This window comes from Vicia villosa, linkage group LG1, assembly GCF_029867415.1.
Source record: "Vicia villosa cultivar HV-30 ecotype Madison, WI linkage group LG1, Vvil1.0, whole genome shotgun sequence".
In the NCBI taxonomy this organism is placed as follows: Eukaryota; Viridiplantae; Streptophyta; class Magnoliopsida; order Fabales; family Fabaceae; genus Vicia; species Vicia villosa.
This window is the reverse complement of record NC_081180.1, coordinates 200,690,991-200,717,152: the sequence shown is the minus strand read 5'-3', so window position 1 is coordinate 200,717,152 and position 26,162 is coordinate 200,690,991. Positions and strand designations below refer to the sequence as shown.

The window sequence follows — 26,162 nt, the reverse complement described above, 5'->3', positions numbered from 1 at the left end:
GAGTATTGTGTTCTTGATTCAAGCTATGAAGCAATATCAAGTTATTGTTCATTGTTAATTGTGTAAATAGCTGTTGCAGGGTTGTAACAGTTGGGTATCACTAGGGAGTGAGCAGAGGTTCTCTTGTCTTAGATGGATGTCTGAGATAAAGGTTACATTGGGTAGTGACTAGGTAAACCATAGGTTGTTTATCTGTAAACCAGAGGTTGTTTACATAAAATAGTACTACTGATAGTGAAATCTTCTTCCTGGCTTGGTAGCCCCTAGAGTAGGTAGTTAAACCGAACCAGGTTAACAATTAACTGTTATTTATCTTCTGCATTGTATTGTTTGTTTAGTCGTGGATGTTGTAACATCGTGTATAATATCAGGTTCAGGTTTGATAGTTGTTCCTTTACAGAACCAATAAAGTTTAGAATCTGGTTATGTTGACTGAACATATATGATCCCAGTTCTCACTAACTCCTTCTTAGGAGTAATTAAAAATTGGGGATCTTTCTGTTCTGCCTCTGCTACGTTAATAACAGATCAGATGTCTTGACATCGTGAATGACATCCTGAGTCTATCATACCAGAATTTTTCATGCATTCACAGCGGAAAACATTAAATACTCATGTATTTCATAAAATGATTCATGTCCCATACCATGATCATATATCTCAATAATCATCTTAACATAAATTAAACCATAATCAGAATATTTGGCTTAAAAGCCTCTCAATAACAAGTAGCCAAATAAACAGGTTCTCGAGTCATAACATAATACATAACCAAATAGAAACATGAGTTCAACACGACTAGTCTACCAAGTGTTACATGACCAGAGCATCGACTCACTACCTAATCTCCAACAAACACGGAAAGAAAACTCCGGCTAGATCACGCACGAGCTACTAAACTCCAGAACCTGCATGTCGCCAAACAAAGGAACATTAAAATAGAAGGGTGAGAATACGAAATTATGAAGAAAGTATAATAAGATACAATGGTCAAAATCAACAGTTATAGGAATACATTACACCTTGCCTAATCATGTAAAATAATACCATTCAATATATTCACATATATTAAGCATTCAACAATTATGCACACAACCATAATTATCACATATTCACACATTTAACCAAGTATATATCCAAACATCACCCATTTTCAATCTATCAAACTCATACAATCATCACAACTACATCAATTTCACATATTCAATTATCACATAACTCTAATGTGACTCAATGCAAGATATGTGACACTATGCATGTGGTACCGCAATGTGAACCCAATGTTTCACCGCTTTCCGATTCAATATCTAGAATCCAAGCCACGCTTTCGATCCGGACAAGATCAAAGCCACTACGTCTATCTCCAATTCAGGATCATGTCTGCTACGCTTATTTCCATTAAAGGATCAACGTCTATTACCATGTGAACCCACAGTTTCACCGCTTCCACAATAAAGTCGACTATGCCATGAATGAATGTACAATTACCATCCAACTATGCAATTAAGATTATCTCATCAATCTTAACCTACCGCATACCAACAATAATTCAACTCTGTGAATTATACATCAAATTGTACACAACATTCACAACGCATTTAATATCAATCAACATAATAGAAACAATATTCAATTATGATCTCACAAATACAATTAACACTAGTAAAACATACTATCTCATCTTAATTCACATATGCCAATACATATATAATACACACGTTCATAATCAATTCAAGTAATCACTAGAATTCACGCCATACGGCTACCCACGGAGAACCTTAATCAAGACAACATCATTGGCAAAGCATTATATGTATTTCTTAGCATATTTATCCAACTAATAAATGAATTCAATTCATTTTGCAAAATACCGCAATTCGCCGATAAACCAAATGATTTAATCAATTCCAAATATATTCCAAATCACATAGGCCTATCACAATTAATCCAACTATTTGTTATCAATTAATATCATCTATTAGTCTCATGCTATTTGCAAGTAATCTCCAAACAGTAGCCTAGAAAAAACTGGAAATGGAACAGGGCAGACTACAATAACGTAACAAAATGAAAACATATATAATACAATGGCTGTCGGACGGCACCAAGTGCCACCCTTAGCCCTTGCCGACCGTCACCCTTAAGGGTGTGCCGCCCGTCATCTAAATGGGCATGACGCCCGTCATCAACTACCTATTTCTCTTCGTTTTTCTCACACCCAGAATGTTCTTCGTAGCATTTTGTTATAACATCAAATAATTTTCCAGTTCCCATTAACATACATACTGAGTATACCAAGACAGATTTAAACCACATTTTATATAAATTCCAACTAAGAACAAACATACACATGTTAATCTACCCATTATTTCCATCATACTAGCACATAATAATATAGATTCTCCCCCTTACCTCTTCAATTTCTCCTCCAAACCCTAGCTCCCCTTGTTGTTCTTCCCAGAATGTTCTTCGTAGCATTTTGTTATAACATCAAATAATTTTCCAGTTCCCATTAACATACATACTGAGTATACCAAGACAGATTTAAACCACATTTTATATAAATTCCAACTAAGAACAAACATACACATGTTAATCTACCCATTATTTCCATCATACTAGCACATAATAATATAGATTCTCCCCCTTACCTCTTCAATTTCTCCTCCAAACCCTAGCTCCCCTTGTTGTTCTTCCCCTTTTCTCTTTTTCTCCTCTCTGCCTCTTTCCCTCTCTACTTGTGAAAATGAAAAGGAATAAAGAGAAATGTGGTACCCCACTCCCTAACCTTTACCAACTATATAACACGGACCTAATTATAACACTCCCTATTTACTCCTAACATCACTAAATAAGTCCAATATAATATATACTATTTAGTATTTCTATTTTAGTTACTAAATTAAATAACATCAATAATTAAATAGACACAAATATACACACCAAGTTAATTAATATAATCAATTATTATACTATCTAACAATCAATTAATTAACTAACACACCAAATAAAATCAAATAAAATAGTATAACCATATAATAAAATAAATATTAAAAACACAGAGTTAATTCTTACGCTCTCTCCTTCTCTATGTTTTCTATCTACGCTCTCTGTACTTCTCTTCTCTCTGCTTTTCAACGATTCTCTTTCGGTTCACCATCGATACCTCATGACCTCACCCTAATTCTTACCCTCTCTTGCCGAAAACACAACAAAATCGCAACAACCCTGTCACTCAATCACTCTCTCTCGTCAATTCAAATTAAACCAAATGGCAGAACAAAAATGGCAACAAGCAGAGAAATACACTCAACAACAAACAATACTACAGTCATATTCGAGAAGAAAAGCAAACTTACAAGCTTAGAGCTAGTCCGAGAATCTTAACACCGACACCGACAACCAAGAAAACCAGAGGTAACAAACGTGCTCCGCTCCTTCTTCTTCGAAAATAAATCGGAGCTCTGCCTTCAGGTTGATTGTGCACCGTGTTGCTGATTTAGAATGGTGCTTCTGTTAATTTCCGTGCGTTGTTGTTTGCAGGTATGTCGTTGCGATAGTGTGAGGTTCGTCGGAGAAATTGCATATTCGTTTTTCCGATGGTGATGATTTTGTGCATTAAAGACACAGAGTTAAATTGCGGCGATGTTCAGCGTGGTTGCTGGAGTCGTGTTGTTGTTGCAGGTGATGATGAAAATGAAGGTTGCAGATAGATGGTTTATGAAGTTAAATCAAGTGAGTTATAGTGAATCGGTTTTGACAGTTTTGGAGGATTGTTTGTATGTATGAAAAAGATGAAGGATGAGCAGGTTATGGTGATGGATGAAGGATGAGCAGGGTTGTTGAATTTTGGAGGAAGACTGAAATCAATTTTAGCAGAGTTTTCACGCTTTTCTTCCTCTCCTTTCTTCTGTGATCTGAGCTTGTTTTTATAGGCATGAGAGGTGAGGATTGTGTGAGCAAAAGAGAGGGAAAATTTGTAAAAGTTGAGAGTGAAATTGTGCAAACCGTGTGAGGAACTTTGGTGATCCAAGTGAAAGGCTCTTGAGTATTTTAGACCATTGATTAATTTGAATAGAGGGCTGAGATTGAAACTTGTGAATTTCTGATTTTGTATTTTAAGCAAGCGAAGTGTGACTTTTTCTTTTTTTTCTTTATAGCACCGGTTTAGTCCGGTTTGGGGGCGAGTTCTGGCATCAAGTGGTTCCATCCCCCTCCCGATCGCAGTTGCGGGGGATCGAACCGTGGTTCTCCCTACCAAGTCCAGCGCCAATCACCACTGGACCAACTAACGATTGGTAGCGAAGTGTGACTTTTGTTGCTGAGAAAAATGTGAAGAAATCATGGAATGTGTGACTTTATGATGAGTGGAAAACGTGTGGTGGGGTCCCTCCACTTGCAATTCTTTTTTTATTTTCCTGTTTAATTGGACAAAAACTAAAAGCGTAATAATAATAATAGACATATAATAAAAGTGGTAATAATAAAGGAAAAATAATAAATTGGTTAGTATCATGAAATAAAAATAAAAAGAAATAAAACTAAAAAGACTTGACACTTTTATATTAAAAGTTAATTTTAATTTTAATAATAATTCAAATCAAAAAGATATTTCAATTTTGAATTAAAACTAGAATTAGAATTAAAAATTAATATAAAATGACCATACATTTGAATTTAAAAAGAAGGGAAAATGGAACTCTAAACCTTGACTTGAAATGAAACTGAAATTGATCGTTTCGAATGATCTCGCGAGGCTTGATATTTTGAGTTCAGTTCATGTCTTACACAACAAAAGAGAAACAAGACATATTTTTTTTGCAATTTTGATTAATGGTTTGTAAAAATAAAACATAATATGATGAAATGCGATGATGCGAATGAGATAAGATCATAGGGTAAAAATCAGGGTGCAACAGTTGCCCCTATATAAGTTTCTTCTATCAGGGGATAGGAGATACTTAAATACAAACAAAGCCCGATTTTTAGCCTAAGATGCCCCAAGAATGGTATGAATGTATGAATTCTCTTTTCTTTTTTTTATTTCTTTTGAATGACATGGTATGAGACAGACTCGAATCTTTGTAAGGAATATAGCGCCACGAGAGAAAAACTATTAATGGAACGAATAAAAACTTGATGAAAGAGTTAGCTTGGTAAAAGGTGAGAAATCACAATATCCAGGAACATCATTGAATAAGGTGAGAAACAAATTTTTCAGGAACGACACTGAGAAAATAAAGGTATCACAACACCCAGTAATGGATCTGAATGAGGTGAGAAATCACAATATCTAGGAACGACACTGAATAAGGTGAGAAACAAATTTTCAAGAACGGCACTAAGAGAAGAAAGGTATCATAATATCCAGGAACTACGTTGAATAAGGTGAGAAACAAATTTTCAGGAACGGCACTGAGAGAATAAAGGTATCACAACATCCAAGAATGGATCTGAATGAGGTGAAAAATCACAATATCCAGGAGCGGCACTGAATAAGGTGAGTAACAATTTTTCAGGAACAACACTGAAAGAAGAAATGAAACATTTAGGAACAACACTAGATATATAAAAATAAACAAGTGAGTTGGACTTTAATCTCAAGGTAAGAATATTGTTTGCAACAAGACCTTGGAAAGTGTAAGTGAGCATGAAATTTTTCTACGCACGAAAATTTGTCTATGCATGATATGAATGATTAATGCAATGCAATTATGGACAACAACCGAGATAGACTCTTTTGTGCAGTAGAAAAGGACATCTGATTCCCCAACACATGGAACACTGTCAAAAAGCTCTTCTTGCAAACTGCACTGAATTGATGATCCTCGGAGAAGGACTGATAAATTGCTTGGAGATTCTCTTGAAGATGATTTCCCCAGCTCGCCAGATTGATGTAGAATAAATTGATCATGGCTTCAGTTTGAACAATTCTTGAAATGACTGTTTTACTGGGCGCTTGGAAACATTTTCCCCAGCATGAGTCTTGAAAGAGATCTTCTGATAAACCAATCTGAGAATAACTTGTAGTGAAAGATAATCTTGAATTGACTCCCAACGGGATCCTTGAAATGAAAATCCCCTGATAAGATCACGGACCAAGTTTCTTCAACTGTTTGAAATTCCTTGATGAGGAATGTTGTTTACAAGCAAAAAATTTTGTTTAAAATTGGTAATCTAAATGCAAAGTTCATGCAAGTTTTTGAAATCAACGGAAAAGGAATTGTAAAGAAACAAAGAAAAGGTGAAACATGGCATTTAAAGTGAAAGATAAAGCACAAGATCAAGACAAATGATTGGCACATCTTTTGGGAGTCAGGTTAACGCAACCTTGTTGTAGTATGATTTCAAAATAAACCGTGCCTCAATTAGGACTTTTAAAGGTTGTAACGTGGCCTGGTTCACGGTTTGAATAACAAAGGATATAAGGCTCAAAATTTATTTGTACTCACCCCTTCTTCGTGATGAACATCCATTCTATGTTCAAATCATTCAACCTATGCATTCAGGTTATAAGAGAATTTGGAATTGCAGCATTTGTATAAAAAAGATGATTCAGAAGCCAAGGAATTTACTTTGAGATGGCAGTCACTTCTTTTACAACATTTTGTTGTTTAGGAATTTATTGACTTCTCTTTTTTTCTGATTTTTTCTTTTGATTTCCCTAACTTTTGCCTGAAATGTTTTATTTGAGATTTACAGTCAGCGGGATGCCCCAATTTTTTTTTGCCTAAGTCTCCTTCGTAGGTTTTGACTTAGTGGGCTTTTCTTTAATCATTTTTTTCATCATTTTTTTGTTCTAGAAAGATAGTGATTGCCTTGCTTAACAATTGATGAACCATCATCGTCATTTTTGACTTGGAGATACATCTTCGACACTTCTTTGATGTATACGAAGGAAAGCTTGAGATTGCAACCTTTATTGAAAGGTATCTTGAATGGAACTCTTGTATTTGAATTCACAAATGAATAACTGAAAACTACCCGTCCCCAGGTTAATATTGCGGGTTTTTTGTTTAAAAAGAAACTCCAACTTTGAAGGCTCAGAGGGGTTGACAAGGAATTAACTTCCTTATTTCTCCAGTGTTTGGGATTTGAAACAATGTTTGTAAATCATCAACAAAGTTTTATTCGAAATCACACTAACAGCAATTATGGGTGTCTTGTTTTCATCATCCTCCCTCCAATTTTTCCATAAACATCAACTTGATAAAGAAAGCAAATGATAGAAACATATAATAAAAACTAAAAGCATAATAATAATAGACATATAATAAAAGTGGTAATAATAAAGGAAAAATAAGAAATTGGTTAGTATCATGAAATAGAAATAAAAAGAAATAAAACTAAAAAGACTTGAAATGAAACTGAAATTGATTGTTTCAAATCATCTCGCGAGGTTTGATATTCTGGATTCAGTCTTACACAACAAAAGAGAAACAAGACATATTTTTTTGCAATTTTGATTAATGGTTAGTAAACGTAAAACATAATATGATGAAATGCGATGATGCGAATGAGATAAGATCATAGGGTAAAAATCAGGGTGCAACATACAGCAAATAATCAATCAGAATATTCGAAGAATATATGGTTTCTAAATATGGAGACATTTTAGGAAGCTAAAGATTGAAGGCCTTGTTTGTAGCAGAAGTAACTGCTTATTTTGTAACAGCAAATATGTTGCAATTAGAAGCCCAAGTCTAGTTGGGTATAGGTTACGCTTAGGCTATAAATATAACAAGTTGTAACCTAGGTCGATAAGGATTGAAGATGTAGAATCCTAGGGTTTGGAAGCGTGAACCTCCCGGGTTGTGGGAAGGTCACCATGTCTGTCTCAAAGCTATGAAGCAAGAGACATATTGTTCACCTCGAAGCCCGTAGGCAAAAGATGTATTGTTCTTAGAGGAAGCTTTGAAGTAACTCCAATTTATTTGTTCTTAGTCAAGAGTTTTGACTAGGTATTGTCTTGTAGAGTGTGTCATTCGATTGTTGTTTAAATAGTTGTTACTGGGTTGTAGCAGTCAGGTATCACTGGGGAGTGAGCGGAGGTTCTCTTGTCTTGGATGAGTTTTTGAGATAAAGGTTTCATTCGGTAGTGACTAGGTAAACCGGAGGTTGTTTACATTAAATAGTACTACTGATAGTGGAATCTTCTTCCTGTCCTGGTAGCCCTCAGAGTAGGTGTGTTTGTCACCGAACTGGGTCAACAATTTATTGTATTCTTTACTTTTCAATACTGCACAAAACTGTTTATTTCTTGCCTGTGTTTTTCATGACATACCCGGTGTCTCGACATCCTTTAGGACATTTCGGTCTGCTGCACCAGAATTTCAATACTCCTTAGTTGAGTCAATCTAAACCAGAAACATTTCAGTTCCCCAAGAGAGTCAATCTAAACCATACAAAAATAAACCATCATCCACTCAGAGTTTACCTCCATCATGGACTTTCATGCAAGAAAGAAATCAATTCCCCTATGAGTTAGCCCCAATTATGGGCTTAGTACAGAACACCTTACAAAACCATTCAGTCAAATAAAAACTCAACAGAGTAATCCTCAGTAGAGTCAGCCTCAATTCTGTGCTTAGTACAGAACACATAAATCCTTGAGTCAAAACAATCCCCTAGTGGAAAAATCTCCAACAGAGTCAGTCTCAAACTGTCATTTAAGCCTCAAGCTTGGGCCTTGTGCAAGCCAGTCAAAGTTCATTTCTTTTATACATAAGTGAAACATGATTCATCTTACAAAAGAGACATTTCTTCTATTACACCACATCCATACATACAAACATTATCAATCATTTTCAAAACATTTTTCCATTTAGGTGATGTAAGTGGCATGTTCTGTGGATTTCAAATCCAGACTTGTTGTCCTTCCCTAAAATGGTTGAAAATTGTTCTTTCATACAAGAGATTGTGACTAGTATACTTGCTTCATCCAAGTAAGGTCCCTTCTTATGAAATGAACCTCCTTTTCTGTCACTTCAAAATGTTTGTGGTGGAATGGTAAAGATATATCTCTATTAAGATGACGACTTGTCTCTTTTCTAGAAACAGAGATCAATTTCAGCTTCAACCTTGAGCTTTGAACAAGGCACACAAATTCAATCTATTTCCCTATTAGTTTCCCGAACTACAAAAGCTCTGACTTCCATTAGGGATATGTAGGCATGAGATTCACAAGGAATTTTTACGAGCAAACAAAACACCAAAAACAACCAGTTCATCTGTTTTTCTTCAATTCATTCCCTCTCATATCACAAAGGAGAAACTTTCCCAATAATCAAGCAACAAACAAACCAAGTTCGAACTCAAACAACAAAAGATTCTTGTAGAGTACTACAGATACTTAGGATGCTAATACCTTCCCTCTGTATAACCAACCTCCCGTACCCCAGATCTCTATATTAGGTGAAATCCCCACACCTAAGCACTCTAGGGTTGATTTAGAGTTTTCCTCTTCCTCCTCGTTAGGATAAATTAAAAGTTCTACAATAAACACGCCCCCAAAACAATTTTTTGAAGGACTGGTTGAAAGGTCCCGAAAAAGGTGCGAACAGATCATGTTAAATGCCCTAATGGAAAGATGCAAATGAATTGGGAAGCATAAACCAATTTGAAGTAAAATTAGGAGGGCACATTTTGGGACGCAACACCCACGTTATACAATTCAAATAAGTTAATTTAAACAAACCAATTGTGTTACATTATAAAAATAAAAAAGAGAAAAGGAGGTGATTTTACACTGTCAACTAATCACGACCTTGTTAAGCGTAAAGTCATACTGTTTAAATTACTGATATGATATGGCAGAATAAAATATTTCAATTAAATGACAGTGTAAAGATTTTTTACACCGTCAATACACTACTACCTTTTAACTCAATAAAAAACACATAGTCCAAAATAACATACCTTAATTAAAAATTAATAATTTGATAACAGGGGAAGAGTCCATAATAATTGTGTACACACCAAAAGTAAGAATTAACAATTGCACTCATACAAAACAATACATAAAATGAAAACAAAAGCCAAACAAAAACAAAATCTTCATGACACCATCTGTTTTGTATCATTTAAATCCTCATATCTCAATGTTTTAAAAACAGAACTGGACACAGTCCACTTAAGCATAGTTGATCTGCCTTACACTTCTCAAACTGAAATAATTGAACTGTATTAACGCCGAGTTCAACTTTCAACCGATCAAACAAACGAGTTCAATTAGATTTTGAAGCACACTTACTCAAAGCATACTATCAGCACCAGATGGCAACCTCTTGAAGAAATTACTTGGCACAGAAGGCAACTTGCTCCTAAACTTTGGGTGCCTAAGCCAGAAAATCCCAGCAACAAAAATAACCATCTTAAAAGGTGTAACATACAATGCAACAGCAGTAACAAGACAGAAAATCACAAACAAAAACGTTGCTCTTGGATCTCTCCAACTAAGCAAAGCTTGAAGCCTCTCGCCTTGAGTTGCAATATCACCAACCACAGTTTGAATTCTCCCAGCCACACTCCTAAGCCTATCATATCTCATTCTTATCACATCTTGCGCCTTGGAAGTCGGAAAAGTATCAAACTCTTCATCTAGTTCATCTGGATGCGCTGCTTCCGCCCACGAAATTTTCGTGTCCATATGTGGAGGGTGTCGTGATCTTTTCCGAAAATTCCATATTCCAATGAGAAACATGTAAAGAAAAATCGTCGGTAGAATCAATTCCGGATAACATATCAAGATGAAGAAAAGAACATGAACCAAAATCGATGTCACCGGATTCTTCCACTTTTGTACTTCACCAAGCCATTTACTCATCGATATTAGACCCGAGAAAAGTGAAACGATTCGGAAGAAATTTGCCTTGCTTCTTCTTAAACTCCATATATGTGAATCAACATCAAGCATGTATTCAACAACTTCTTTCCTCAAAGGTGGTTCCGCTCTTCCTAGCCTCACTGCAACAATGCTCATTGCTTGGTATCTTAAACTATCTAACTGATTCACTGTGAATGGATGCAAGTAATGCATTTTCGGTAGTAAAGGGTGTCCGTATAGGTAAATTATATGTGATAACGAAAGACATGTGAAACGAATCGCTAGTTGAAGTTCTCCCATTTTCTTCAATCCGTTGGGACGTAGAACGAGCAATGGATATGAGTTTGTGTAGATTCTATCCATTTCTAAAGTTGACAAACGGATTCGAACCTTACCGATTCTTGCATCATTTGTTTTTGTCGCACTTTGTTGAGAGTTTCCCCCACCTAGATGACAGTTATCAAAAACACCAAAAGTTATAACGGTGCAAGGATCATGAACTTCCCAAGTGTATTGTTCATTCCATTTTGGATTAAAACTCTCGGTGATTGTTCTTGTTCTAACCCATTTCATACCGTATTTCGCTACACAGTAAGCATCTGTTGAACTTTTACCATTGCTTGTTTTCATTGGTTGAAGCCCTTGAGCACTCAATATTCCAACTTCAAGAATCCCAATTGGTTGCTTCCATAGTTGTCTAGCAGTTGTTCTTGTATCACTAATATACATTGTTGATTCATCCAGAACATGATATGCACCTTCAAGACAAACCCTTAGGTGAATCCTACTTGAGAATTTAAGCTCATTCCCTTTATCACCTTCAAGAACCCCGAATCCGAATCTCTCCACGTTGTACCACCGCGAATGCACCGGGCGATGATCCATCCGTGTCTCGAATTTGTTCAACGCCAAGGTTAACTTGGCCACGACTTCGTCTTTACCAGGACTCGCCTTATTCTCGACCGTCAACACGAGCTGTTCTTCAAACGGCTCGGCAGCTACAAACACAAGATCTTCGTTCCAAGTCGGATTCGGCGTTTTAGTCGGACAAAGCTTGGTTTTAAGCACTTGTTGTCCAACTTGAGCTTTAACAAAAACTTGTGGTGGTTGTGATTTATCATGTGGCTCAACATCTTGAGCTTCAATTACGTTAACCCTCAAATACCAAAGTTTAGGGTTAACATAAACCTTTGATCTAATATTGTAAACACCTTCCCCTTTTACGGAAGCTGAATCTGAATGCCATGCCTCAGGAAAAGCTTCATCTGCTTGTGTTCCCATCCAAACAGCTAACATAACTTCACCTCTTGTTCTTGTTTCGCCCCGCAAATTCTCGAGTCTATACCATTGAGGTGCTAAAGGACTATCTGGTGGAACTCTTGTTGGAACTTCATGCATATCAAATTCGACTTTTCCAATGTAGTCATCTCTTGCTACCATCTCTTTGTCTCTTACAAACACTTCAACAACCGAAGATTGTATCTTTTCTTTCGAGAACGCGAATACTTGTTTCCATTCCGGATTCATTTTTTTCTCAAAGTGTCTTGTTTTTCCTTTGTAGTTACCAACTTTTACTTCAACGTAAGGATCTACGTTTCCGGTGACCGGATTTGGTGGCAATTCTTTGGCTTTTACGACGCGCACGTAGAGGTAATACATTTGTTCGACGAGATCGTATGTGCTTGTTGCTCTTTCGCTGTAAATCCAACCTGTACCGCCGCGTTGTCCTCCGTGTGGCCATTTCTCTCCTAGCTCTGGCTTTGTGTCTTTTAGCTTGTAATCATCTGTGTTTGGTTTTGGAGCAGTTTTAGATGAACTCATCTTGTGCTGTTTATGTGTCTTTGTTGAATGGTTCAAGTGCAAATTCTATGATCATATGCTTACAATGTGAGCAAGTTGAGAGTGAATATTGGAGAAATGATAAAGGCACTTTTTTACTTCAATCATAAGAAAAGAATCCTGTTCAAGAATCATTCTTATTTCTTTCAATATACAATATCGAACCCAAGTAAGGCTGGTCCAACTCCTTCAAATGTGAAATGTATAGGAATATGATTCTCTAATCAAATAATGTAGTATTCTTTTAAATTATGCTAGAGGAACATTCACTATGAGTGCATTTACCTTATACTAAAGCTTTATTGTAAAATAAAGCACAGATAAGAAAAAACCACTTGATTAAATTAACTATGAATCATGGATACACCTAAAATCGATGTGTCCGTGATATGTATAATATATCTATGCGATATATGTCAAACAAATATTTAAAAAGTCGGACATGTCTTTTAAAAAAGAAGATAAATGTTTCAACACCTTTTAAATGGGTGATCGATCTTATATGTCTCTCTTATAATAAGGGGCCGACAATTTAGACAAATATTTATAAAAAATGTTTTATTTCTTTATTTCATAATACCTTATAAATTTTATTTTTACAATTCTCATACACATTTAAAAGTGATAAAAGCTATATTAGAACAATTTTTAACTCTTCAAATAATAAATTCATATATGAAGATCAAATTGTTAATATAAAATATGTGACTGTATCAATGTCTTACATAATATTATTAGTGTTAAAGTGTTCGTTTATCGTGTTTCGGTATCTATGTATGAGTCGATGCATAAAAACACGCATTGAGTGGACAAAAATAATCTTCTAGAATGACAAAATAGAGGTGTATTTTAAAAAATCGTTGTCAACTTTCTTCGAATCTTTTTGTTTTTCTTCATGACTTTCATGAAAAAACATTCTATAATTTGATTTTATATATATAAACTAATGTGATGTGTGGAGGAAAAAAAAAGCAGTTAGTCTGTAACAAAGAAGTTGAAGCAAATAAAGGTATGATGTGTTGAGCTTAGAGAAAAAGAGAAAGCATCACAGAAAGCTGTGGCTCTTGAAAAATTTGCTTTTGAACTTATTCTCTCATCTTTATTCGTCTTTAGCTTAATGTTCGATAATTTTTAAATTTATTTGCTAGTGGGAACATCAGAAAAGTAGTGTAGATTTATTTAGAGAATTTCTTTACCCACCTCCTAACCTTCTTAGTCACCTCTGGCGAATTTATTAAAATACTCTCTTGTTTCGAAAATACATTTTCGAAAACGTACTTTTATTGAAAAAAAGGTGTTTTCGGAAATGCACTTCCGAAAACACGAAAAAAAGGTGTTTTCGGAAATGCATTTCCGAAAACACCCTTTTTTGAGTTTTCGGAGATGCATTTCCGAAAACACCCCTTTTTGGAAGAGGGGGTGTTTTCGGAGATGCATATTCGAAATATTACAAGACCAAATTGGTCTTGGAATGTTTCGGATATACACTTCCGAAAGAATTCAATAATTATTAAAAAATTAAAATCAAGGTGAATCAATACAATTAATAAGTATAAAATGAAAGTGAATCAATAAAATGAAGCTCACTGAAACTATCTCAATCAATTACAGGACATTTACAGCTTCTGACTTCTGCTTCCATCGGACAACTTCAGAACTTGAATTTCTTTGATCTTCAGAACATTCCCAGCTTCTGACTTCTGCTTCCATCGGAACAGCTTCAGAGCTTGAATTTCTACTTACATCACTTCATGCTAGATTGTATCAGAACATTGTTGAATGTACCAGAGCATCATCAGAGCATCTCTACATCCTGAAATGTTACAGAACAAAACTAAACGACAAAAGTCAGCATGAATGAATCAGAACATAAAATATGTTTCAGAACACATAATATGTATCAGTGCCATATAAGCCATATAGAATGTATCAGAACAACTAGACATAATGTTTCAGATCATATTCTATCATCAGAATATCTGAACATTCTTCCTTCTTGCTTCTGATTCTGATTCTGAAGCTTCATAGCACTCAGTTTGCTTCAAGAATCCAAGAACTTGATTCATCTTGTTGCTTCTCATGTTGATCTTTAAAGAGAATTTTCATTTCCTGCAACAACACAACTTAAAGCATAGAACTTTGCAAGTTCTGTTAGTAATGTGGGGCCTTTTTACCCGGTAACTGATAATATTAATCAGATCATTTATCATATATTTTCTCCCCCTTTTTGTCATAACATCAAAAAGAATATAAAAGATTCAGATGTAGAAAATGACAAAGGAAAGAAACAGAATTAAACTTTTCATTGATTAAACAAGCAGGATTACAAAAGATGTATGCAAAATAAACAGATGCAATCAAACAAAGAAAACTACAAGGACTGAAGACTAAGACCCTAGCTTAGACAAAATCTGCGCTAGAGTGTCATGAACCCCGTCAATGCTCTCAGTTTGCCTTGCCATGAAGGAGCAAAACTCAGCGTTGACTGCTTCTTGCGCGTCCAAACGAGAAGCCAGCATAGCTTGATTCTGATGCAGAGCTTCCAAGGTCTCCATCAGAGCTGAGGGTACACCAGAAGAAGAAGCACCATAATTTCTGCCAACAGGGACAGCAATCTCAGCAGGACGATCTTCTGGGAGGTCTTCAGCTTCTGTACCTTCCATCTCAACATCTGAGTCTGACTCAGGACCAGCCTCAGCATATTCTGGTTCAGGCAACTCAGAAGCTCCAACTTCCAACGCCTTGAGAGGGTCATAGGTGATCCTTACTCTTTTTGGTTTGTTTTCTGGTTCATCAGTTGCCTTTCTCTTTTGTTTACGATCAGTTTCTTGATTTGCAGAACTTGACGAGGGATTCATGATGAAGTTGCAGATAGTGAAAACTGCTAGGGTTTATGATATGAATGCAAAGAGAGATGGAGAGAGAAAAAGAAACTGAATGAAAGAGAGAGAAATATAAGAGGGAAAAGAAACGTTTGAAGAAAAAAAATTAAACTGAAATGATGAATAGCATTTAATGTTACATGACGTGAGGAGAGATAATAATGACAAAAGAAGTGATTAGCACAATTACCTAAGTAGGCGTCCCCTCAACTGCACGCACGCTTGTCTAGAAATAGTGAACACGTGTTTACCATCTGGATAGCCAGTTACAGCTGTTTTACTTTTAAAGAGATTCTGAGTCAACTTAGACAATGAAACGTTAGTAATAACAAAATCACTACTTCTAATTGATCACAATCAGAACTTCTTATAAAAGACTACTCCAATCTCATTTCAGAAGATACTCATACATAAGATCTTCTCATCTTCTCATTCTGGGCATAAATCCATACTGATATTCTTCAGAATGAACTTAAACTTATCTTCAGCAAGGGGTTTTGTACAGATATCAGCCCATTGATGGTCTGTATTCACAAAGTTTAAAGATATAACACCCTTCTGAACATAGTCCCTTATGAAATGATGTTTAATCTCAATATGTTTAGCTTTTGAATGTAAGATAGGATTCTTAGATAAACATATAGCAGAAGTATTATCACAGAAGATAGGAATGTTACTCTCATATATATGATAATCTTCTAGCTGACTTCTCATCCAGAGCATTTGTGTGCTACAACCAGCAGCAGCAGCAACATATTCTACTTCTGTTGTTGAGAGAGCAATTGTAGCTTGCTTCTTGCTGTACCATGAGATCAGATGACTTCCAAGAAATTGACAGCTTCCAGAAGTTCTTTTCCTTTCTATTCTATCTCCAGCATAGTCAGCATCACAGAATCCTACTAAGTTGTAATCTTTGGATCTTCTGTAAACTAAACCAACATTAGTAGTACCTTTCAGATACCTCAAAATTCTCTTAACCGCAGTTAAATGAGATTCTCTCGGATCTGATTGGAATCTAGCACACAAGCAAACACTGAAGAGAATGTCAGGTCTAGAAGCAGTTAGGTATAGAAGAGATCCAATCATACCTCTGTACAACTTCTGATCTACCTTCTTACTTACCTCATCCTTACCTAGGACACATATTGGATGCATAGGAGTTTTGGCTTCTTTGCTTTCAGAAAGATTAAACTTCTTCAGAAGTTCTTTCACATACTTCGTTTGATGAACATAGGTTCCATCAGAAGTTTGGTTGATTTGAATCCCAAGGAAATACTTGAGTTCACCCATCATGCTTATCTCAAACTCAGCCTGCATAGACTCAGCAAACTCCTTTCCAAGTGTAGCATTAGATGTTCCAAAGATAATATCATCAACATATATTTGATAAATTAAAATATCCTTTTTAAATGTTTTACAGAAGAGAGTAGTGTCCACTTTTCCTCTAGTGAAACCATTTTCCAGAAGGAAAGAACTCAAACGTTCATACCAAGCTCTAGGAGCTTGTTTCAATCCGTATAATGATTTCTTTAATTTAAAAACATGATTTGGAGACATGGAGTCTTCAAAACCAGGAGGTTGATGGACATAAACTTCTTCATCTATGTAACCATTTAAGAAAGCACTCTTAACATCCATCTGATAAAGAGTGATGTTGTGTTGAGTGGCAAAAGAAATTAATAGACGAATAGATTCTAACTTGGCCACTGGTGCAAAAGTTTCTGTATAGTCAATTCCTTCTTGCTGACTATAACCCTGAGCCACCAGTCTGACTTTGTTTCTTACCACTTCACCTTTCTCACTCAGCTTGTTTCTGAAAACCCATTTTGTTCCTATAATATTGAATCCTTTAGGTCTTGGAACAAGATCCCAAACATCATTCCTTGTAAACTGATTTAACTCTTCTTGCATGGCAATTATCCAGTCTGTATCTTCTAGAGCTTGATCAACAGAAGTTGGCTCGATCAGAGAAACCAGACCTAATTGACATTCAACATTGTTCTTGAGGAATGCTCTTGTTCTGATAGGATCATCTTTCTTTCCAATAATGACATCTTCTGAGTGAGCATATGTGAGTCTAGATGATCTTCTGACTGTTGGTTCTTCAGAAATCCTGAGATTCTCTAAAGATGCAGCAACTTGATCTTCTGATCCATTGCTTCTGAGACTGCCAGCTTCTGCAGCTTTGCTTCTTGGTTCTACTGCTTCTGATATATCAATATCAAAATCTGCAAAATTCTCAAACTGCTTTGGTTTTTCAAGACCAAGCTTATCATCAAACCTGATATTGATTGATTCTTCTACAATCAATGTTTCAGTATTGTATACTCTGTAGCCTTTAGAGCGTTCAGAATATCCAAGAAGGAAACATTTTTGTGCCTTAGAATCAAACTTACCAAGATGATCTTTAGTGTTCAGAATAAAACAAACACATCCAAAAGGATGAAAATATGAAATGTTGGGCTTTCTGTTCTTCCACAATTCATACGGAGTCTTATTTAGAATAGGTCTTATAGAGATTCTATTCTGAATATAACATGCAGTGTTTATTGCTTCTGCCCAGAAGTGCTTAGCCATATTGGTTTCGTTGATCATGGTTCTGGCCATTTCTTGTAGAGTCCTATTCTTTCGTTCTACAACTCCATTTTGTTGTGGAGTTCTAGGACAAGAGAAATCATGGGCAATACCATTTTCTTTGAAGAACTCCTCAAAGAATTTGTTCTCAAATTCACCACCATGATCACTTCTGACCTTTATGATTTTACACTCCTTCTCAGTTTGGGTCTGAGTGCAGAATTCAAAGAACACTGAATGAGACTCATCCTTGTGTTTCAAGAACTTTACCCATGTCCAGCGGCTATAATCATCAACGATGACTAATCCATATTTCTTCCCTTTGACAGATGCTGTTTTGACTGGGCCAAACAGATCAATGTGCAAGAGTTCTAACGGCCTTGAGGAAGAAACAACATTCTTAGACTTGAATGCAGGTCTGGAGAACTTGCCCTTCTGACATGCTTCACAAAGGGCATCTGATTTGTATTTCAGATTTGGGAGTCCTCTGACCAGATTTAGTTTGTTAATCTGAGAAATCTTTCTCAAACTAGCATGTCCTAATCTTCTGTGCCAGATCCATTGCTCCTCAGAAACAGACATAAGACAAGTCACCTTCTGATTCTCAATATAAAAAAGATCTGTCTTATAAATGTTGCTCTTTCTCTTGCCTGTAAATAGGATTGAGCCATCCTTCTGACTTACAACCTTGCAAGACTTTGATTGAAGATTATATCATAACCATTGTCACTTAATTGACTTATGGACAATAAGTTATGCGTTAATCCATCTACTAGAAGAACATTAGTTATGGAAGGAGAGTTACCAAGACTTATGGTTCCAGAACCAATGATTTTGCCCTTCTGATCTCCTCCAAACTTGACTTCTCCACCTGGCTTAAGCACCAGGTCTTGGAATGTAGACCTTCTTCCCGTCATGTGTCGCGAGCACCCAGAGTCCAGGTACCATGACATTTTGCTTTTTGTCCTCTTTGCCGCCAAGGATATCTGCAACAGAAATTATCTTCTCCGTAGGTACCCACAATTTCTTGGGTCCTTTCTTGTTAGTTCTCCTCAAGTTTTGATTGAACTTGGGTTTAGCAGAATATTTAACAGGAGGAACAACATGATATTCTTTAGGTTTGTCAGCATGATATTTCTTAGGATGTGTCACAAGCTTCTTGGTGTGAACAGTGTTAAAATTCTGTGCATGTGAAGTGAGCCTAATATCATGTGCATGGCCATATTTGAACTGATCATACAATGGCTTGTATGTGATCTTCAGATCATCAATAGGTTCAAATTTATGTGAGGTATCACCCTCATAGCCAAAACCAAACCTTCTGTTTCCAGAAACACCATATATCATAGAAGCAAGATGGCTTCTGCCAATACTTCTAGATAAGAACTTTCTGAAGCTCGAGTCATATTCTTTCAGAATATGATTCATGCTAGGAATGGATTTTTCTGTTTCAGAAGGAGATCCACTATCTTTGGATAGATTTAAAACTTTTTCCTTCAGTTCATAATTTTCCACTTCCAGCTTCTTAGTTTCAAATTCAAACTGCTTCTTCAGCTTTTTGTATTTGATACTAAGATGAGCCTTGAGTTCCAGAAGTTCTGTTAAACTGGAAACTAACTCTTCTCTAGATAGTTCAGAAAATACCTCTTCAGAATCTGATTCTGATGTAGATTCTGATCCATCATCTTCTGTAGCCATCAGCGCGAAGTTGGCCTGCTCTCCTTCAGAGTCTGATTCTGATTCTGATTCAGAATCATCCCATGTTGCCATAAGACCTTTCTTCTTATGAAACTTCTTCTTGGGATTCTCCTTCTGAAGTTTTGGACACTCGTTCTTGTAATGTCCAGGCTCATTGCACTCATAGCAGACAGTCTTCTTCTTGTCAGATCTTCTATCACCGGAAGATTCTCCTCGTTCAAATCTCTTTGAACTTCTGAAGCCTCTGAACTTCCTTTGCTTGCTCTTCCAGAGTTGGTTTACCCTTCTGGAGATCATGGACAGTTCATCTTCTTCAGATTCTGATTCTTCAGGATCTTCTTCTCTAGCCTGAAAAGCGTTAGTGCATTTTTTAACATTAGATTTTAATGCAATAGACTTACCTTTCTTCTGAGGCTCGTTTGCATCCAGCTCTATTTCATGGCTTCTCAAGGCACTGATAAGCTCTTCCAGCGAAACTTCATTCAGATTCTTGGCAATCTTGAATGCAGTCACCATTGGACCCCATCTTCTGGGAAAGCTTCTGATGATCTTCTTTACATGATCAGCCTTGGTGTAGCCTTTATCCAGAACTCTCAATCCAGCAGTTAGAGTTTGAAATCTTGAGAACATCTTCTCAATATCTTCATCATCCTCCATCTTGAAGGCTTCATATTTCTGGATTAGAGCAAGAGCTTTAGTCTCCTTGACTTGAGCATTTCCCTCATGGGTCATTTTCAATGACTCATATATATCATAGGCCGTTTCCCTGTTAGATATCTTCTCATACTCAGCATGAGAGATAGCATTCAGCAAAACAGTTCTACATTTATGATGATTCTTGAAAAGCTTCTTCTGATCATCATTCATTTCTTGCCTTGTAAGCCTTACGCCACTGGCTTTCACTTGATGTTTGTAACCATCCATCAGAAGATCCCATAATTCACCATCTAGACCAAGAAAGTAACTTTCCAGTTTATCTTTCCAGTATTCAAAGTTTTCACCATCAAATACTGGTGGTCTAGTATAACCATTGTTACCGTTGTATTGCTCAGCAGAGCCAGATGTAGATGCAGATGTTTTTGTTGGAATTTCACTAGCCATCTTTTACTGAAGCGTTTTTCTCTTCCTGAATCTTTTCTAAACACGGTTAAGTGCTTGCACCTTAGAACCGGCGCTCTGATGCCAATTGAAGGATAGAAAAACACTTAGAAAGGGGGGGTTTGAATAAGTGTAGTCTAAAAACTTGGACGATAAAAATAAATTTGCACAGTTATTTTTATCCTGGTTCGTTGTTAACTAAACTACTCCAGTCCACCCCCACGGAGTGATTTACCTCACCTGAGGATTTAATCCACTAATCGCAACAGATTACAATGGTTTTCCACTTAGCCCACGACTAAGTCTTCTAGAGTTTCCTGATCACAACCTGATCACTCTAGGAACAAATGCTTAGACACAAGATAAGACTTTCTTAGAGTATCCTGACCACCACGTGATCACTCTAATTACAACTGCTTAGACACAAGCTAAGACTTCCTAAAATATCCTGATCAACACTTGATCACTCTAGTTACTTACAAATTAATGTAATCAATTCTAAGAGTATTACAAATGCTTCTGAAAAGCTATAATCACAACAGTGATATTTCTCTTAACGTTTAAGCTTAATCTCACTAATATATTACAACAGCAATGTAGTGAGCTTTGATGAAGATGAAGTTTCTGAGCTTTGAGTTGAACAGCGTTTCAGCAAGTTTTTCAGAATAAGTTCTTTCAGAAATGTTAACCTTGCTTCTCATCAGAACTTCATATTTATAGGCACTTTGAGAAGATGACCGTTGGGAGCATTTAATGCTTTGCGTATTCCGTACAACATTGCATTTAATGTTTTACGCTTTTGTCAACTACCTCGAGCCTTGCGTTTGCTGTGACTACTGACGTTGCCTTTAATAGCTTCCAACGTTCTTTTTGTCAGTCAGCGTAGCCTGCCACCTGTACTTTCTTCTGATCTGATGTTTGTGTATACAACGTTTGAATATCATCAGAGTCAAACAACTTGGTGCATAGCATCTTCTTGTCTTCTGACCTTGAAGTGCTTCTGAGCGTGATACCATGAGAACTTCAGTGCTTCTGCTTCTGATCTCAAGTTCTTCTGATGCTTCCATAGACCCATGTTCTGATTCTGCCTTGACCATCTTCTGATGTCTTGCCAGACCATGTTCTGATGTTGCATGCTGAACCTTCTGAGACAAAGCTTCTGAGCGCTGATTTGTGCATACTCTTTATATATTTCCTGAAAGGGAAATTGCAATGTATTAGAGTACCACATTATCTCACACAAAATTCATATCCTTGTTATCATCAAAACTAAGAATATTGATCAGAACAAATCTTGTTTTAACAACAACTATGGCTTAATGCCACTTTCGAGGCTCACCTCCCATATAAAAATGTTGTTGATGAAGAAAGTGAAACCATAAAGGATCGAACAGTAGAAGGAACCAGATTGGCTTACCTAACTCCGAAGGAAGAAAGTGGCGTGAAACTTTCCTGGCATTCATGATGATGTTCGCTGAACGTCATCAATTCACTCCTTCGATGGCTCCATTCGTACAACGTAAGGTGGGTCCCGAATGGTTTACTCGAGAATTTCCAACCACTTCTCCTGATCAACAAGCTGAGTCTATGACCATCTGGGAAGCTTTCCTCATCCCAAAGCTGTTATATCACCGACTTCGATCTCCAAAAAGTCATTGTTGTCTCCTTTGCTATCAACCGAATCTGGTCTCAAGACAATTTGGGCTGGTTCAACTCAAACCGAAGTGTTTGTATGACAAAAGGAATCACATGTGTTACACACTTCGCATCTGACAGAAGATAAATATGAATAAAAAATCTCCCGCTATGTTGGCATCACCACTTTGTCTCCTATTTCCTTCGAGCCTGCTTTTTATTTCACTATAGATTTTCATCAATGGTGGACAGAATATTATTCCACGCAAATCTTTGATGCTGGCAGCCTTACTCGGGAACTAACTGCAGATTTTGCTGATGTGCAGGAAAATTTCCAGAAAGGTACTTCGACTCATATTAAAGAAATTCAAGCATTTCAAAAGTTCTTTGAAACTATCTATAGGCCTGATGACCTTAGTCGGACCGTTCGCGAGGTTGCGGTTACTTTACGTGAAAAGTTTTCTGCTAAACTGGATAAGTTGAAACTGCCCCCGTCTGTTCGACCAGAACTGCGTTATGAAGTGGCTTTCAAACTTAATCCTCCAAAATTTCCTCCACTGCCAAGTGCTGATTTTGGTGTGGCTTTAAGTCCTCCCTTTCCAGACTGGTTTGTGTGTGGAAATCTTATGAAAATTCTTCAAGAACAAACTAAAAAAACGCGCTGAACGAGAGGTCCCGACTAAGCATACCCTGGATACTTTCAAAGGACATCTTCATATAGATATTGAGCACGTTCGCGTTTTGACTCCAATGCCTGAAGGTTGGGGTTTAGATAATTCTTCGACTAATTCCCCCTTTTTCATTGAAGTACTGATTTATATTTTGTTCACAGCTGTTGCTCGAAGGAGACAAATCAAGGAAGCCCCTGTACAAAGGGGTTCTGGGACTTCGAGGAAAACCAGGGCGAGTGGGAGTGATTCTGTCACTACTGGCAAAAAACCTACGGTACATGGATACCTTATATTTTAGCCTGTAAATTTTATGAATGTCACTCACTTGGTTTTAATATGCACTTCAGAACTCGAAGCCTCCAGCGCCTTCGAAACGAAAAACTCCTCCACCAGCCGACTCAGACGGTGAAGATAAATCTCCTCCTCGCACCAGACAAACGATAAAGAAAAAAAAACAAAAAGCTGCTACCCCTTCAGCCAAAGGAAAGGGATCTGGGACTTCGAAGCTCACTACTTCAAGTGATAAGGTATCCTCCGAGGACTCACCTTTAAAGGCCACTAGCACTATCCCCATTATGGAGAGTCATAACTCCAGTCCAGACAACATTCCAACCAAGGTATTTCGGGTTTCATCATTTAATCATTTCTTTACATTCTAATTCCAATGATTAAGCTCACATTTTACCTTGTAAATGTAGGATGATGCTGGTGCCGCTACTTCTGATCTCAAAGCCTCAAGTTTACACATTGACCTTGACAAACTTCGCGGTAAATATCTGCTCTTTCGAATGACTGATGAATTTTCTGCCTTTTCGTTTTAATCGATCCTGACTGTCCATCACAGGTGTTTCTCAACACGAATCTCATGTACTTTCCCCCGTCCTCGAAGACCATCAACCTCTTGCAACCATCATTCCGACTGCGTCTGCTGAAGAAAGCCATTCAAATGATGAGTCTCCACCCACTCATCAAGATGAAACTATGGAGGAAAATCCACAATGTTCGAATAGTGGTAACGTAGATGGACAACCACCTGGCAGCGAAGACACTATATCTGAACAGGATGTTGCAGAAGAAACTTCCAAACTGGCTACACCTGGTTCTAATGAAAACTCAAACCTTGGAACTACGGTCAGTCCTGTGACTATTTCGAAGCAAGCTCCTGCGATGCCTACTCCCTCAGAACTGGAGCAACTCAAGAAGACTGATCCTGTGAGCTTCCTCAAGACCATGATGAGTATCGATAGCGCTTCGTCTCTTGGAACTTCTTCGACTATCTTGGCAGGTGCTGGTGACAAGGATGATATTCCTAAGCTCCTTCGTCAGATAAGAGAGAAGTTCTTTGAAACCAACCTCGTCGAAGCTCTCAGCAAGGATTCCACCAAATATTATGGTCTAAACAACCTTCTGAAGAAAGTGGACTTACTTCTTGTTCTGGTGGAAATCTCAGAAGTAATTGTCTAATTGAGTTCTCTGATTGAGCAACTCCAATCTAATCTCCTTCGAAAACGGGATATTGACGGACAGCTCACGGCAAAAATGACTTCTCACAGTTCTTCATGGGCAGCTGCTAACGATGCAACGAAGAAGGTTGAAACCCTTAAGCTCGAGCGTTCGAAGAACCAACGGGAATACGAAGAGTGTGAGACAAATATCAAAACTTGGAAGAAAGAAATTGAGCAACTCAAAGGGAAGATAAAGGGTGCCCAGTCTCGTCAGGTAGAAATCCGAAAAACTAATCAAGATGAATTAACTGAAGTGGCGCAGTCAGGGATTCGAAACTTCGAGACGGCACAGCAGCTAGTGCCAGAGATCGAAGAACTGAAAAGACAACATGCATTGATCGAACGTCATATGTGCTTATGGGAGATCCAGTACTCGAAGATAAAAGATAACCTTCCCCAAGATTTTAATTAGTTGCCTCGAACCTTGTACTCTTTTTTGTGCTGCGTACTTATCTTGTTCTGTAATCAAATTTCTCCAAGAATATATATATATATATATATATATATATATATATATATATATATATATGTATGTGCAACTTTATCTTTCAATCTTCCCACATATTTTATCTTGCAAATATCATAAGCAATATCTTAGCAATTCTCTAAAACTTGCCAAAATATACTTTTTCCACTTTCACAGTAATTTTAATAAATGTAACCACGTGACATGATTATCCTTCGCAGCCCTTTGAGACTAGACTTGACGTTTCTACTACCCTTAGCCGTAACCATCATTGAAAGCTGACGTCACCTTTTCCAAAACGTCTCTTTGAGACGTGCGTGCATAAGTTCTTATCATGATTATATTTCAACTTCCAAGGGCGGGAAACGGCGGAAGCCATAACTTCTCTTTGGAATACCAAACGCAGTCCAATCAATCATTAAAACAAACCGTTCCTCTACTGTAATCTTATTCTATATAAAGGGTTGGCATTCCACTTCTTCCTTCACACTTTCTTCAAACTCTTTGTCCCAAAACTTTGCTCCTTCTTGCATTCTCTCAAACACAGAATCAGACAAAACCTTTTCCAACTCTTCTTCTCCAAATGGCACTATCCCTAACTCATGCTAACATCAGGGCTTGCATTAAGAAAGAATTCAAACTTTCTGAAGAAGAGCTTGATGAAAACTTCATAAGTCTTAGCGCCCTTTTTGCTAACCAAGATCTTGAGTCTTACTATGAAATGCTGGAGGGATCTGTTTATCCCAATATGTTAGCGGACTTTTGGATGTTTGCGTTTCTGCGCATAGATCCGGAAGGCAGAACCACTATCGTTTCTGAGGTTCGAAGGGCCCATATCACTATCACTCCCTCCACCATCTCCAACCTGCTGAGATGCAACAATTCTGGGGAGACTTTTGACGACAATACCTTCAACATGACCACTCATCTTATGTTGAGGACTCTTATGGACAATGATCCTTTTAGCGC

At 37.1% G+C, this 26,162-nt stretch overlaps 1 protein-coding gene and 1 long non-coding RNA gene across 2 annotated transcripts; both read right to left on the bottom strand.

Moving 5' to 3' along the window:
- Window positions 1–656: 656 nt before the first annotated feature.
- LOC131644784 (uncharacterized) lies at window positions 657–4,287 on the bottom strand. The gene is made up of 2 exons (XR_009296651.1): window positions 3,360–4,287; window positions 657–908 (listed from the first exon to the last, which is right to left on the bottom strand). It is a non-coding gene; the product is annotated as an uncharacterized LOC131644784 (long non-coding RNA).
- A 5,597-nt stretch (window positions 4,288–9,884) lies between these two features.
- LOC131644783 (FT-interacting protein 1-like) lies at window positions 9,885–12,806 on the bottom strand. The gene is made up of 2 exons (XM_058915372.1): window positions 10,253–12,806; window positions 9,885–10,166 (listed from the first exon to the last, which is right to left on the bottom strand). Exon 1 carries the CDS (start codon window positions 12,644–12,646, stop codon window positions 10,253–10,255), a length of 2,394 nt encoding a protein of 797 aa, XP_058771355.1. The 5' UTR covers window positions 12,647–12,806; the 3' UTR covers window positions 9,885–10,166.
- Between the last annotated feature and the right edge of the window lie 13,356 nt (window positions 12,807–26,162).

Coding starts and splice junctions, on each gene's coding strand:
- LOC131644783 (XM_058915372.1), bottom strand. CDS start 12,646: ATGAGTTCATCTAAAACTGCTCCAAAACCAAACACAGATGATTACAAG.